A 16,285-nucleotide genomic window follows, 5' to 3' on the forward strand; every position below is an offset into this window, starting at 1 on the left:
GGCAAATGAACAAAGGACACTGCTTGGACCACATCAGCGAGGCTCCTTGTTCTTTTAAAAGACTTAAGACAAAAATACATTTTATATTATCTTACCAAGTAACAAAATAAAAACATTTGTTGCTTGGTTCTAAATTCTCAGATTTCACAGCTTAGCCTTCAAGAAGCATACTAACTGACCTCTATTCTTTTTATTTTTTACAATTTATTATTGTTATATCCTGATTATAGCCCCCTCCCTCATCCCTCATATATATACACATATATAGTAACTAATCTCCCTCAAAGTTCTCTCCTCAACATGGGCAAGGACCTGCTGGGTATAGAACAGTAAGCCTTTAAGCCTGGCATGTGCAGATGAAGCCTTGTTCTGAGGCTGACATCTCCTTGCAGCCATTTGAGCTCTGCTGCCCTGGTGCCCGCTGTTTTTCCATGCCCCGGGTGAGATGTGGATGTTACAGCTGCACATACACATGCTGAGACCAAATTTGAATCTGATCCCTCTTTTACTCCCCCTGTCCCCCTGCCGAGCAACCTCAGAAAATGTAGAGCCCATGCTTCAAGAAAACCTTGGCAGAAGTCAGTGCGTCCGAATTGACTTGCCGCAGACAGACATGTAACCATTTGAATTCTCCTCGGCAGAGCAGCGGAGATAGATGGCTGTTTTAGAGCACTAGCTGCTCTTTCAGTTTTCAGCACCCACGTGGCAGCTCACAGCCACTCATGAATCCAGTTCCAGGAGCTCTGATGACCTCTTCTGATGTCCATGCATGTAGTACATACTTACATGTAGGCAAGCCCTCACAAACATACATAAATCTTTTAAGTTTTAATTCTCTGTGACTTTTCTCTAATATTGACATTTTCATAGGACACCAACCTTAGCAAACTGCTTCAGGAATTATTTATACTGCTTTTCACAGAAATCATTTTTGTCTCACTGTGTTGGAAAGTCCGGTACTGCCAGTAAATTCCAATGGTTTCAATCCCCCTTCTCCATTTACACCTCTTTAGAGCAAGGTGTGTCTCTGTGGTTTTTGTAGACAGAGATGCGCTGCATCAACTCAAGAAGCTTCTCTGATGAGGACCGAGTGAGGTACTGACCTATGGAGCAGGGTCTCCCTATGTTCCTACAGCACAATAGTAGTTTTCCCCTGGGCCCCTGACCCAGCTAGTCTCAGGTTCTTGACCACTTCAGCAGTATCCTCTCTCTAGCCCAGTTCAGTTTGTATCTCTATGGATGAAGTCACCCCAGACCTTATCCCAGTTTTATTGAAATTAGTTTAGGCCACCTACCAATCCTATGGGAAATTGAGGGAAATGAAAAAAAAAAAAAGTGACTAGAATGCAAGTTCCCACTGGGATCCCCACCCCCTAACACAGAGCGGAAGCCATGTGCCATGAGCTGAATAGTATGATGGAGGCACCGCGCCTCTTCCCACCTAGAGCTGATGGCCTTATTTGGATCTAGTCTCCAGTGCTTGTCGAACCACACACAGACAGCCCACATATCATTCCTCACTCCTTTATTTTTTTTAAAAAGATTTTATTTATATGCTCTATCTGCGTGTACGTCTTCATCCCAGAAGAGGGGCAGAAGAGGGCATTAGATTTCAGTCTAGATGGTTGTGAGCCACTATGTGGTTGCTGGGAATTGAACTCAGGAGGACCTCTGGGAGAGCGGACAGTGCTCTTAATGGCTGAGCCATCTCTTCATCCTTTCAGTTTTGATATAAACATTTCTGTCAAGTTTGCCACGTGGAATTCTGGCAGGACCCAATGGGGTTTCCACATGTTATGTCTTGGGGTCACTTGAAAGGTAGGGGCTAAATATATATTACAAGCATGCGCCACCTTGCCCTGTTTTATATAGTCCTGGAGACTGAACCTAGGCCCCTAAGCATGTTAGACAAGCACCCTTCATCAAAGCCCTCCCCTGGAGGTTCTGGGATCTATGTGGATGAGGAGGCAGAAAGACTGTAAGAGCCAGAGGTAGTGGATAGCTCCAAAGAGAAGTGTCTTCTAGACAAAACAGGATGGATGCACATACGAATGCTGTGTAGCCTTGGCTGTCCTGGAGCTCATTCTGTAGACCAGGAGGACCTTGAACTCAGAGATCTGCCTGCCTCTGCCTCCCTAGTGCTGGGATTACAGGTGTGTGACTCCACAGCCCTGCCCTGCTTAACATTTTTATAGTTAGAATTCGAAATAATTGTCAGGGGCTAGGGTATACCTGTTGAGGTCAAAGGACAACTTTCAGAAGCCTGTTCTCTCCCACCATGAGACCCAGAGATTGAATTCAAGTCCTTGGGTTTGTACACGTGCCTTTACATGCTGTACCATCTTGAAGGCCCAGTAACAGATTTTATAATGCTATTTCATTCAGAACTTGCTCTAATTTGTCACTCAGAACTTAACTCTTAATCTTAACAAAACATTTTTCTAATTTTCAAAAGCATTTAATTATTGTCTATGTGCACGGGAACACTCTCGAACTGATCTGTCATTCATGTGGTGTCTGGGGATCAAACTTAGGTCATCAGGATTGCTGGCAGGTGCCTTTACCTGCTGAGCCTTCTCACCAGCCCCCAAAGACTTCTTTCAAAAATTATGCCATGTATGAATGTCATAATGAGTACTTTGCATGGTAACTTTTTTAAAGTTATTTATATTGTGTGGGCTGGAGAAACAGACTAGCAGTTACGAGCACTGCTGCTCTTCCAGACCACGGTTTGGTCTCCAGCACCCACACAGTGGCTCACAGCCATCTCTAACTCAGGTTCCAGGGGCGCTGATCCTTTCCTGACTTGTGTGAGCACCAGGCACATACATGGTGTAAGATCCATGCATCTAGGTAAAACATTCATATATGTAAAATAAACCTGACAAAACTTTAAAACATGTTTATATTGTGACTTAGCCTAATCTTTTCAATCTGCGTTAAAAACTCAAGGGAAAGGATCCTGGGCCAACAAGGAAGTCCAGCCATTACTGGTGGGTGTTCTACTAGGATTCGCTTTTTGGCCTGCTTTGCATATAGAGCTTGTTTTTCTGCTGCTTTCGAAAGAGGCTGGAGATACCCCTGGGCATGCTCAGGGCTTGTGTGAGTCCTACATCACAGACCAGAAATGGTGAGATACCCAATTTCTCTTTGGGACAGAATCCAAGTGGCTTATCGGAGAAGGAAGCAGGGGAGGGGCAGACTCTAACAATTCCTTCTAGACTACTAAGTACCCACCATCAATCAACACATTACCCTCCCCACCCTGTGCTGTGGCCTTTCCTTCTTGGTTTGTTAGGCTTTGTTTTGGTTTTCTGGATGTTGAGACTGCAGGCTTAAACAATTATTGGCTAGCATTTTAGTTTTTCAAAAAAGGCTTAGAAATGTGGTAGCACATGCCTATAATCTAAGCACTTGGAAGGCTGAGGCAAGACAAATTCAAAGCCACCTCAAGGCCAGTCTGAGTTAGACAAAACCAAAACACCAGGAACAATGAAAACAAAAGAACCTAGGCTAACAGACAAAATGTTAAAGACCAAGTGTGTAGAGCAGATGTCTACAGTAATATTGTCATCACTGAGAAGATGGAAAAATCTAAGAGTTCAAGTACAGCCTACTCTAAGCAATTAAAATTATGTAATCACAAAGCAGTTTAATGATTACGGATAGCACAAAAATGGTTGGAGCATCTGTCCACATAGCAATACCATTTGGCATCAAAATATGATTCATTTACATGTAATATACTATGCATGGTGCTACGAACTGGTGAAAATGAGCTGAAAACAGGGAAGACAGAAGGGGGAAAGCAACAGCCTCATTCCCTAAGTGTCTAACGGCTGAGGGTTCCCAAGTATCAGAGGCAAGGTAAGGCTGGAGCAGGGAGGTCAGGTCAGGTCATAGTCATCAGTGTTTCTCCCCAAACAACCAATATTCCTAACCTGCTCCTCAGGCTAGAATTTATTAATCTGTGACTGCCTTCCAGTTGCAGAGATGCTTGAGGCTGCAGTATGAGGGTGTAACCACGTAGGCACAGGAGGCGCTGGACAGTATGTCTTTGGTTGTAGTACAAAGATATGGCACCTTGGACTTTGGTATATCTACTTGGATACAGCTGGGATTTTCCCATTCATCAAGTATTTCACATCTTTATTGAGAGAAACAAGGCAGCAATAACTGCCTGGGTCAAAAGAGAAGCCGGTGTCTTTCTAAGCTGACCATGCACTAAGTAAGCTTAGGCACTGCTGTGGGGGCATCGCTGTGGGCAGAAGACCAGTCAGGTGGCTCTGGGGCTAGAGAGCAGCAGAGTGCCTTTTCAATGTTCCACCTCCCACAATGGGAGCCACTGGGCAAGAAGGCCAACCTAGGCTGACCCGACCCAACTTACAGTCTGTAAATGGCTTAGCAGCAGAAGCAGGTAACATGAATCCAGTGGGTTCTTGTTTTTTTCTCAGAAAACAAAACAGGATCTTCTTGTACAGCCCAGGCTAGTCTTGAATTTGACATCCCCCTGCCTCAGTCTCACAAATGCTAGGATTTATAGGTGTGTGTCACCACACCGCCTCAATATGGTGTTTTTGAGAATGAACCCAAACCCATTACAAAGATAGAAAAAGAATGAGGTGAAGAGTGGACAGAACAGAGAACGGAAGAGAAAGGAAAGAATGACTGAAGGATGGGATAGAAAAGGAGAGGGAGTGGAAGACAGGAAGTGGGACAAATGAGTTTCAGGCAGCACGTACTCTCAGGAAATTATATTGTGGAAAATCAGAGAACTCTATGAGTAGAGACTGGGATGATAACCCTGCTCACTGTGAGAGATGGCAGGAGAGGTTTGGGGAACACTTTGTTCACTAGCGGTTGGTGCCTGTGTTGCTTGGCCTCTGTGAGAATGTGCCTCCTGGGTGCTTTGGGTTCCTTGGCTTTGAGACTGGTTCTGTAGCTTTGCACTCCTTGTTTATGCAAAACCTGCAGGGTGGCAAGATAGTGGATGTTGGTGGGATTGTGTGAGTACAGAGAGCTCTTCGGGGGAAGGACAGACCAGCGCATGCAGCACCCTTGAGACTCAGTTGCCAGTAGGTGGGTCCGGGCCACAGGGGTAGGGAAAGGCAGAATGTTGGTGACCTTCAGGCGGCTGGCCAGGTCCAAGTTTTTTTCACCTTTCCCATCTACTGTTTTCAGTCCATCTGTACAAGCTACACTCTCATCCTTTCCCACCCGCAACACCTTTTCTTCTGGCTGCCAGAAAACATTCTTGCTTTTCTTATTCAGAACATCCAAGTTGTTCGGGGGAGATATTTTCAGTGGGGGCAGAACCACAAGGGCATTGGAAGCAAGGGAACTGGAGATGGAGAGCCCCTGGTCGGTGATTCTGCTGGGGTTCCTACAGTCCTTGCTGCTAACTGTCTCGGGAAATGCCCATTCCTCCATGCACCAGATAAACTCCTTGGTTTGCAGGCTTTTTTTTTCTCCATTCAAGTGTGTAGGAAAGCAGGGTTTGCTGGGCTCTTTGGAAGCAGTGCTGGGACCTTGGGAGGGGTTGCTCCAGCTCTTCTGAGGGCTCACCTCAACCACAGCAGCCACTTCCGATTTCCCACCCTCTAACAGGGACCGGGCCTCAGGACTCCCTTGGGAAAGACTCATGCACAACAAGCAGTTGCTGCCACCACTGGTGCCTTCTCCTACCCTCCCCCTTTTCACTCTCTTCCTTGACCAGATGCAGGCAGTTGGTGAGGTCCTTCCCCAGCCATGGACCTGCAAACAAAGCAGCATGTTACCCTCTAGCCAGATGTGCCAGGGCCCTGCTTCCCCCATTTGGCCACATTCCTATTCTGGCAGTCTTATTTGAACCACATTTTCTCAAAATTGACTCATCTTCACACACATACCCTTATCATGTAGCCTAGCTAGCCATAAACTTACAAATACTCCTGCCTCTTCTTTTAAAAGCAAACAAAGCCCCCAACCTTTCCTTTTTCAGCCTCATATATGACAAAATTATATGCTAATCTCAAGCATGAGCAGAAGTGGTTGTGAACTGAACCACTGGGCAGTGGCAGCTATACGAAACCACTGTAGTGTAACTCTGCTTCCTTCAGGCACAATGCTGGGCAGCACTATGTCCATTCTCATCCAAGGGTTTCTTGTACTGTGAGTCAGTTTCCCAAACACAGGGAAGATTGTTCAGAAAGGTGGAGGGGCAGCAAGGAGCAGAGGTAGTCTTGGGAACCCAGGATTTCTGAGTATCCAAGGTACTCGCGCCTACTCCTGAAGCCTCCTTGCTGAGACTGCCATCTAAAACCATAGGACTGTACCTGTGATAAACTTTACACTAAGTACTCAGGGATCACTCATCTGAAACTCAAATAGGGCAACCTGTATTTTTTGTTGTATACCCTGGAAACCCTACATTTACTCTTAGATTTGACAAAGTTTTCTTATTATTTAAAATTTTTAGAGTGTGTGTGTGCGCATTCACACAGGCATATACAAGATCTATGCATGGATTAGCAAACCATGGTGTGAGTGTGAAAGTCAGAGACAACCTTGTGGAGTCAGTTCTCTCCTTCCACCTTTATGTGGGATCCAGGGATGAAACTCAGTCTCCAGACTTGTACTGCAGGCACCTCTACCTGCTGAGCCAACCTGCTGGCCCACAGTTCAACCACCCAAGTCACAAGACCCCACATTCCTTATCAGAGTGTGCTAGTGAAGCACCTGCCTTAATAGTTCTAAATGTTGGCTTCCACTCCCGGCTGAGAAACCACAGGCTCTAGAGAGCCAGGAAGATACAGCCTGTAGGTCTCTTGGGAGCTCAGCATGAGGCTGGAACCACTTGGGCCCTCTTTGCCCAAACTGGTCAGGTGATCTCATGTGCCACACTTTACTTCTGGCGCCTCAGCAGCCTCATTCTCAGCATGAGTCCCCAGATGGCTACTGAGATGTTAAAGGAATAGATGCTTAGCTATAGCAAACACTGTTGTCAGTCTATTTCACCTCTATCCCAAGGCTCCTATATTCACTACAATGGTTCTGGTAACGTTAACTACTTTGGAAAAAGACCTGTAGTAGATACCAAAGTGAGGAAGACTGAAGAAGACACTCACAGCTTCCTCCCATCCAGTGTTGATGGCAAACTCGCTGGCCCGCTCATCCTCGTTCAGCGTGAGATCACTGATACTGAGAAGACAGCAAACGTGATTCCTTTCGCTTCTCTCATCTGGACAACTTAAAGTCAGTACAGTTTCTTCTGTGTCTTCAATTTTCTTATTTTCATTATTTTCTAAAACAGTTTCACTCTCCTGACAGAAATCCATTACTGGGCTGATTGCTTATAGTTTTTAGCATCTTCTTCCTGCAAAATCAAATTAAACTTAGTTTTAAGATTATCTTTTAAATCAAATCAGTAGGTCAAGTGAAATATTTTAATATGTCCAAGAAGGACTGAGAATAAACATTCCAAAATTATCTATTTCCAACTGCTGACAAAAAAAAAAAATGACATGGCTAATTTTAAAGACTAATGGAATTTTTTCATGCGTGCATGAGAGAGGAGAAGAAAGAGAGAGAGGAAAGTATAGCGGAGGAACATGCCATGACACTCTAATGGAAGTCAGAGGACAACAGCTCTGTAGCTATGTCCTTTCACCACCTCCCCCAAACACACAAACACAAACAAGGATTCCAGGGGTCGAACTCAGGTCATTAGGCTTATGAGGTAAGTGTATTTACCTGCTGGGTTATCTGCAAGCCCAAGACAGGAGGACACTAGCATCAGCTCCATCTCTGGTTACTGTTACAGAGTTCAAGAGGGATGTAAGTCTACAAATGGTACTGTGCTGACATCACGAGAATAGTGGGTACACACAGCCTACAGATGCTCAGCTTCACCTGTTTCCAGAACCTCAGAGTTGACTGGAACTCACATGCTTCGCTCTCTTTCCTACACTTCTGCCTGATGGTCCTATTCTTCGCCCCCAAGATAAGCTCTAATCCCCCAAAACGAAACAAAGCAGCAAGTGTTGGCAGAGATGTGGAGAAATCAGAGCCCTCAGCCCCCACTGGGGATGGAAATGGAAGCATGTTGGTAAACCACTGTAAGGTGAAACAAGGTTGTCACAGCAACTGTAATTCTGCCCTGAGTTCTACATTCAGGAAAACGGATCTCCACACTGGGAAGGACAGCGGGATTGATGACTGATGGATGGGTGCATGGCTTTTTTTTTTGAAACAAGGTCTCCCTGTGTTGTCAGCCTGGCTTCCAACTCCTGACTTAGCCACCAAGTAGCTGGGATTTTAGATGTGGGCCATCTCTTCTAGCTAGGCATTGATACATATATATTGTTTGGAGCTAAATATGTATGTTCCACCTCTACAAGGGTTCTGGGGATTGAACTCAGGTTGCTAGGCTTAGAGACAAGTGCCTTCACCTGGCTGAGCCCTCTGGATTACCAGAAGTGTGGCATATTTCATCCTAAAGACTAGCCAAGTTTGGAGAACTGCACTTTTGGAAAGCTCTTCCCAACAATGAAGCAACACTTGTTTCAGCACACCAGCAACATCCTCCAGCCCTGGGTGCAGAGCAAAGCCTTGCAATGGGAAGTAAGTGCACAGTAAAAAAAAAAAAAAAAAAAAAAAGGCACTTAAATGCAGAAACCTGAAAATCCTCATCAACAAGTGGCCTCTCTGGAGAAAAGGTAAAAAGTAACAGATACCACCGTCTCTACAGCTCACAATCCCAAGTTTTCTCTTCCAGAATAGCTACTTCCAGCTTGTCTGAATAGAACTCATGTGTGCTGAGAAAAACCTGAAGGTGTCTATGCAGTTTGATGGTGAGGACCAGCAAAGGATGAAGGATGCAGCTTGCAGTGAGGCCTATGCTGGAGTACAAACTGGACCCCATTATTGTCTAAGATGGTCCAGTTGCATTCTATTATGCAGTAGCAAAGGAAATTCAGTAAAACAATTTAAATATTCATAAACAACATTTTTATAAGTGTTTTACTCATGACCTACATCGGCTGCTTTGATGTCATGAGAAGTAGTCAAAATTTGGTTAGATCACTGCACAGCAATTCATTATATGCCACTTGAGAACACTGACGTTCTTAAGGCAGATGGCAATGTTCCATTAGCAGAGAATGTGGCTGCCCTTTTCATAACTGAAACAAACAAACCAAAAAAGCAGAGTCGGTGAGATGACTCAGCAGGGAAAAGCTCTTGCAGTACAGGCCTGATGACCCAAGTTTAATCCCCAGAAGCCACAGGATTTAATTTGAGAGAGAGAGAGAAAGAGAGAAGGAGGTAGTGATATGTATGTATAACTCCTCCACCCTACCCCAGTGAGATGGGAGGCATTGACAACAAAACCTCCTAGAAGCTTTTTAGCCAACCAGACTGAAATACACAGCACAGGGGACAAAAAAAGAGGTAGGAGAGGAGCTGAACAGGAGAAGCTCAAGGACTGTCTCAATCTTCCCTCACCAGCCTGCCCTCTACCACCAAAAATAAAAATAAAGTCACTAAAAACACAGATTCATGGTTTCATTCTTTGTTTGGTTTGGTTGCTTTTGGCCTTTCTTTTTTAAGAGTTATTTGGGGACTGGAAAGGTTCTTCAGCAGTTAGGAGCTCTGGCTGCTCTTGCAGAGGACCAGGTTCAGTTCCAGCACCCACCCGGCAGCTCACAACTGCCTGTAACCCAAATTGCAGGGATCTGACTCCCTCTCCTGGCTTCTGAAGCACTGCACATGTGTGGTACACATGCACACATGCAGGTAAGCACGTATCTCCATAACATAAAAACAAATACAATTTCATTCGAGTTGTTATATGTGTGTGAGTGTTTTGCCTACATGTACATATGTATACTCCATGTGTGCCTGGTGCTGCAGAGACAGAGAAAACAGTGGAACCCCTGGGACTGGACTTATGGACAACCGAGAGCCTCCATGCAGGTGCTGTAAACAAACCTGGGTTCTCTGCAAAAACAAGGGCTCCTAACCACTGAGCTATCTCTCCAGACTCTCTAATGTGTTTTTGAGAGAGTTGGCTTTACACATGGAGCAATGCTCCTGCCTCTGCTCTCCAGTGCCAGGATTACTCGTACTTGAATGCCTAACTTGTGACTGTATACAAATTATATGCAGATTTACTGTTCTGTTAGAATGGAGAAGTCTTTATTACTATATTTTCTTTTTAAAATTTATTCTTATTTTTTTATATGATTGGATGTTTTGCCAGCATGTATGTGTACAATGTGTTTGCCTTTTGTGCTAGGAGTCCAGAGATCATTGGATCTTCTGGTCTGAATTTACAGACAGTTGTTAGCTACCATATGGGTGCTGGGTATTGAACCTGAGTTCTCTGCAAGAGCAGCCAGTGTTTCTTAACCACTCTTAGACATCTTTCTAACTCATGTTTCCTTTTTTTCTTTTATAGCAGGTCTCATGTACTACAGACTAGCCCTGAACTCATTATGTAGACAATTCAGGAATTCCTGATCCTCCTGTTTCTACATTCTGGATGCTGTGATCACAGACACTGGCCAGCAAGCCCAGAGCTTCAAAATTAAATTTCATCTGTCTGTCTACTTGTGTATTCAGTGAATGTGTTCACCAGGTGTCGTGTTCTATTACTCACCGGCATTATTCCTTCAAGACAGCCTCTCACTGAATCTGGAGCTTAGCATTTTTTGAGTTAGGCTGCCTGGGTAGGAAGCCCAAGTACTTCTCCTAGGGTGGGCTTGAAAAGATGGTTCCAACATACAGTACTTGCCACACAAGCAAAGGAGCAGAGTTCAGATCCCTAGAACCCACACAGAATGCCAGGTGCTGTGTGTATGCCTTTAGTTTCAGCACTGGAGAGACAGAAACAGAAGGACTCACGGGGCTTGCTGGCTAGCCAGTCTAGCCAAAATCAGAGAAGTCTGCATTCAGTGATAGAACATGTCTCAAAATCTAAGGTGGGTGAGGGCTGGAGATATGGCTCAGCAGTTAACAGCATTTGCTATTCTTACAAAAGACCCAGGTTCAGTTCCTGGCACCCTCATGGCAACTCACAACAGCCAATAATTCTACTTACAGAAAAGGGATCTGATGCCCTTTTCTGGCTTCCATGAGCACCTGGCATGCCTGTGGTGCACATACATTTAAGCAAAGCACTCGTGAAGTTACAATAAATAAATCTTAAAATTATATAAAAATAAGGTAGAGAGAGATTGTTGGTGTATGTCAACCTCTGACTATGCACACATGCACATCTGAACACATACACACAGAGACACACACAAGGAGTAGGGTGGTAGTTCAATGATGGAGAACACTGTATAAACTAGGAAGTGCATATGGCTGACATCGTCCTCACAGAGCTGAGGAGTTAATCATGGAATCTAAAGCTTCAATTAGCTGGGAACATCCAATGTAAACAACACAACTCTCGCACAATGCTTTGGGGTTTTGTTTTATTGTTGTTCTTTCTTTTCTTTTTTCCTTCCTTCCTTCCTTCCTTCCTTCCTTCCTTCCTTCCCTTCTCTTTCTTCCTTTCTTTTCAAGACAGTCTTGTCCAAGATGTCCTGGAACTTAGAACGATATATTGTATGCAGGAGTATACAATATACAAAACTGCTTCCGTTTTGTTTTGTTTTAAATAAGAGAACAACCCTAAGCTGGGTGTGGTGGCGCACACCTTTGAATCCCAGCACTTACGGAGGCAGAGGCAGGCAGATCGATGCGAGTTAGAGGCCAGCGGTCAAACACCAGTCCAGGTCAGCCAAGGCTATACAGAGAAACCCTGTCTCGGAGGAAAAAAAAAAAAAAAAAAAAAAAAAAAAAAAACTAATTGGGAATGGATATAGTCAATATAGTGCTTGCCTCACAAGCTTAAGACCTGAATTCAATCCCTAGCTACCAGCCAAAATGCTAGGTATAATGTCATGCATTTGTATTTCTGACACAGGAGAGTCAGGGATAGATGGATTGGATCCCTGGGGTTGGCTGATCCAATTGGTAGTCTCAGTGACATATTACAACAACAACATATACACAAATAAAATTTGAAGAAAGCAAATAAAATAATTGAAAGTTATGATGTGGCCTGCAGAATCTCCAGGAAAGAAGAGGGTGCCAACGCTGACTCTGAAACTGTGAAGCCGGGAGCAATGCACATTACCTATTCTGACTAAGTACATGCCCTGCTCTCAGAAGGAAGACACCGGGACTGGACTGTAACAGTGCCGCCTCCAGGTCTCACCAGCACAAAAGAATATCCTTCCATCCCTTTGTAACAGGCTGCCTCTTATTCACTCTCATCATGTACAAGGTAACGATGTCCAATAGCAGAACCTAGGTCATATGCCAAAACATTCACTGTATGTAGGAGGCAGGAAGTTTTCTGTTTTACCTTGAGGAGGGTATGCATGCATTGCTGAATGTGTACAGAGCATAGAGAGGCTGTTCTCCCACAGTAGACATCTAAACACAGCAGGCCTTTCAGACATTTTGAGTTTGAATTAACAGCTGGTTGGCTTAGATAATTCAGAATTTGACTTTGATGTCCTATAGTTTGTCCATTTCTACTTTAAGGCTACTTTAATTTGCTGGGCATGATGGCACACACCTTTAATTCCATGAGGAAGGCAGAGGCAGGTGGATTTCTGGGGGTTTGGGACCAGCCTAATCTAGACAGTGAACTTCAGGATAGCCAGGACAACAGTGAAAATTAGAAAGCTGCTCTCGAGGACCAGGGTTTGAATCCAAGCATCCACGTGGTGGCTCACATCCATCTGTAACTCCTTCTAGCCTCTGAGGGTACCAGGCACCAACATGGTGACATACATGCAGACAAAACACCCGTATATATAAAAAATTTAAAAATTAAAAATAGGGCATTAGATATACAGTTCTGTAAACAGAGCACTTGAACAGCACACACAAAGCACTGGGTTTCACCCCCAGCAACCAGGCATGAGGAAGGTTACCAGTTTAAGGGCATTCTTAACTACCCAACAAATTCAAGGTTAGCCAGGGACACATAAGATTCTGCCTAAAGGAGAGATGGCTCAGAGGCTAAGAGCACTGCTCTTCCACAGTTCAATTCCCGGCAACCATATGGTGGCTCACAACCATCTATGATGTAATCTTATGCCTTCTTCTGGTGTGCAGGTGTACATGCAGACAGAGCACTCATCTACACAAAATAAATACATCTTAAAAAAGAAAGAGACCCTGCCTAAAGAGAAAAGTGTCTGTTCCTATTCCAATTATCAACTCCATACAAGCAGAGGCTACCTAAATGTGTTGAGGAGCTGACACCTGATCACTGTAAGAAACAGTTCTGTGGTTGATTAATGATGTCTGTCACAAAAAATAAAGTAATGATATACATGTCTTGCCTTTGTCCGCACAGTGGAAATACAAGATTCCTACATCTGACATATTCCTAATCTATCAGCAAGTACGGAAAGCAAGTTGACTGGTAAGAAACAAAAGCCCCGGGCACTGAAAGGAAAAGCATGCTACTGATGTCAAAGGCAGGCTGGTTCCTCAAACCTCATCAGCACCTTGCCACAGCTTCTCAATTGCTTTTCGCCTCATCTTACTAAAAGCGAGGGCTCTAAGGGAATCTTGTGGTTGCTATCAGGATTCAGTCAGAGTCAAGGTGTGGCGGTACATGCCTCAACAGGAGGTTGAGGTAGAAGTATTCCAAGTTCCAAGTTAGTCTGGACTATATAGCAAGACCCTGTCTCAAATAGACAAAAATTAAGAAAATCAAAACATCTTCCTAAGTTCATTAGCTGTGGCACTTACATGCCGGCGGGGCACAGCTGCCATGATAAAGCACTCCTTGAAGTCTTCGATGGTCGTGTACAACTACCCCTTTAGAGAAGGTTATCTCTATTCCAACCACTCTCAACTCGTGCCCTTTTTCGGTTTTCTTTCTAGGGTGTCAATTTTTGTTTCTGACAGGGTCTCACTTTGCCCTTTTTTCGACTCTCGTTTCGGAATTCACTAAGTGCCTCGTTCCAAAAGGGTGAGGGTGGCCTTCTGAGGGATCCCAACTGACAGAAAGTACAAGCCCGAATCCTGGCACCCAGACCTTCCCGTCTGGTTCCTCCCTTCTACTAGTGGTCCCATCACACTCCTTCCCTTCATCCCGCTCGAGAGCCTCACTTGATCTGGCTCCTCCCCTCCTTCCCGGCCGCTCCTACCTAGTCACCGGTAGCAGATCTGCCCTTCCTTCAGAAGATCTGTAAGGGCTGCACCACGCCCCTCCCATTGAAGCATCGACCACGCCCCAAAGACCACGCCCACCAGAGACTCCTCCCCTCCGGCCCTGGTGGCTTCCCAGATCCCGCCCAACGCAGCCTACCTCCGCGTCCTCCCCGTCTCTCTCTTGCTTACCCGCCCTGAAGGTTGCTTCCTTCCACAGCTTTGTTTCTCGCGAAGTGTCCTAGGGAATTTTCCCCGGGGCGAGGATGTGGTCACGGCCACCCAGACGCTCCTGCGGGCCGCGAGGGAAGGAAGACCGGCAGCGGCGGGTCCCGGCTCGTCCCGGCTCGGGAGCCGGGCCGGTTGCCCTAGGTTACCGCCGCGTCGGGGGCGGGCCTGGGTGTAATCTTGGCGGAAGTGACGTAGCCGAGTCCACAAAGCGGCTCAGGGGAAACGGCTTTGTCTGAGGGCGAGGCCGAGGGGCGTTCCCGTGGTGCTGTGCGCGGCTCTTGCCCTCCCCGCTCGCTGAGTGGTTTCTGGCGTCCGGCCAGCGGCGCCTGCGCGCAGTGGCAACTCCTCTGGGAAATCGCGGCCAGCGTGCCGTCAGGCGGCTTAAGAGAGCTTCGCCCCGTCGAAGTTGCCTTCTAGAAGGGCCGCATCAGATGCCAGACAAACGAGGTCCGTAGATTTGGTACTTGGAACTTCCGGCAGAATTGTCCCTCCCTTCTTGAGTTCCCGCGTGGTAGTGGAATGCAGGCCCGGAACGTCATGGGAGTATTCATTTCTTATTTACATACTTTTGAGACACGGTCTCCCTTGCTCTGTACCCTGGTGTGGTCTCAAACTCCAGGCAATCCTCTTCCTTCAGTCTCCCTAATCGACACTAAGCATGCTTAACAGCGTCGTCTGCTTCCACATCGCTGCCGTGAAGGATTTCTTGTTTTGTTCTTTTCAGTGATGCCTGCTTCATTTGCTGGGGCGGTAGCAGCTGGCACTCACTGCGCTTTTGGCAAGGCAGCTGCCCCGCTGTGCTCCTCCACCCCAGGCTGGGAACCTGTGTCTAAAGTCAGAAGGTAAGTCTAACAACCCAACTCAGGTCAAGCGCCAGGCCACCTCTGCTTTCTGGTTTAAGAAGTATTTCTACAGTTTGAAAGCAAGTGGTAAGTCAAAAGCATTTGGAAAAATAGCTAGGAGTTACTACTTTTTACAGATTTATAGTATTAAACGCCTGTAAAGATGTGATGTATTCTATGAGGTTGGAACAAAGTCCTCTTCTAGAATATGACTACTTGTTTGTGTATTCCCCATACATACACATACCTGTGTATATATATATATATTTGTATATGTATGAGGGAAATACCTTAACTAGTATATATAATATATATAGTAATATAGTTTGCTATCTCAGTGTATCCGAATGTATAACATAGGAAATGACACATTTCTAAAATTTTACTTATATGTATTTTTAGATTTTTGTGTATGAGTGTTTTGCCTGTTTATATGTATGTACTCTGTGTACATGCTTGGCAGTAATAAAGGCACACGTAAAGTTGGCTCCTTTGTTGTTTTCCAATGCTGATGAGCAAACTCAGGGCCTCGCATGCTAGACAATCACTTTGTCACCAAGATGTGTCTCTGTTCCTCAGTGTTTTGAGGTAGGTTCTCACTATATTGCCTACTGGTCTCCAAGTCAAGATCTTCCCTCTGTTCCTGAATACTGGAATTACAAGCTTTTGCCACCAGACCAGGCCACTCAACCATAATTCTTACAACTGAAGGTGGAAAAAAGCCTTTCAGAAGGCCACAGGAAAGATCAGAAAATTAGAAATATCAAACTTTCAGTCTGCTGAAGAACTGAGTCTGCTGGTCCAAATCACTGGTCTTTTTCATACTGGGTTCTCTGCCAAGAACCCTCTAGTAGTTCTTCCGAGACCCAATATGGTCAACCTTAGAACTGCCCCCAAGGTGGTTGTTTGGTTTTTGTTTGTTTGGGCGAGGGTTTATTGTTGTTTTGTTTTTAAGTCTTAATGCCTTCTGAACAACATATTTTTTAATTTTAAGTTTTTAAGCATTT

General features: G+C 45.2%; 1 protein-coding gene across 3 annotated transcripts; it reads right to left on the minus strand.

The window, feature by feature from the left end:
- Nucleotides 1-1,535: 1,535 nt before the first annotated feature.
- Nucleotides 1,536-14,571, minus strand: CUNH16orf46 (chromosome unknown C16orf46 homolog). 3 transcript variants are annotated; one of them, XM_055621557.1, is made up of 3 exons: nucleotides 14,398-14,571; nucleotides 7,107-7,354; nucleotides 1,536-5,754 (listed from the first exon to the last, which is right to left on the minus strand). In XM_055621557.1, exons 2-3 carry the CDS (start codon nucleotides 7,314-7,316, stop codon nucleotides 4,768-4,770), a joined length of 1,197 nt encoding a protein of 398 aa, XP_055477532.1. In that variant the 5' UTR covers nucleotides 7,317-7,354; nucleotides 14,398-14,571; the 3' UTR covers nucleotides 1,536-4,767. The 3 variants fall into 3 exon arrangements, with proteins under 3 accessions (XP_055477532.1, XP_055477534.1, XP_055477533.1); XM_055621559.1 differs by lacking the exon at nucleotides 14,398-14,571 and adding an exon at nucleotides 14,205-14,250; XM_055621558.1 differs by lacking the exon at nucleotides 14,398-14,571 and adding an exon at nucleotides 13,804-13,834.
- Nucleotides 14,572-16,285: the final 1,714 nt, after the last annotated feature.

The sequence above is a fragment of the Psammomys obesus genome, unplaced genomic scaffold (genome assembly GCF_907164565.1).
Source record: "Psammomys obesus unplaced genomic scaffold, mPsaObe1.curated_primary_1811, whole genome shotgun sequence".
In the NCBI taxonomy this organism is placed as follows: Eukaryota; Metazoa; Chordata; class Mammalia; order Rodentia; family Muridae; genus Psammomys; species Psammomys obesus.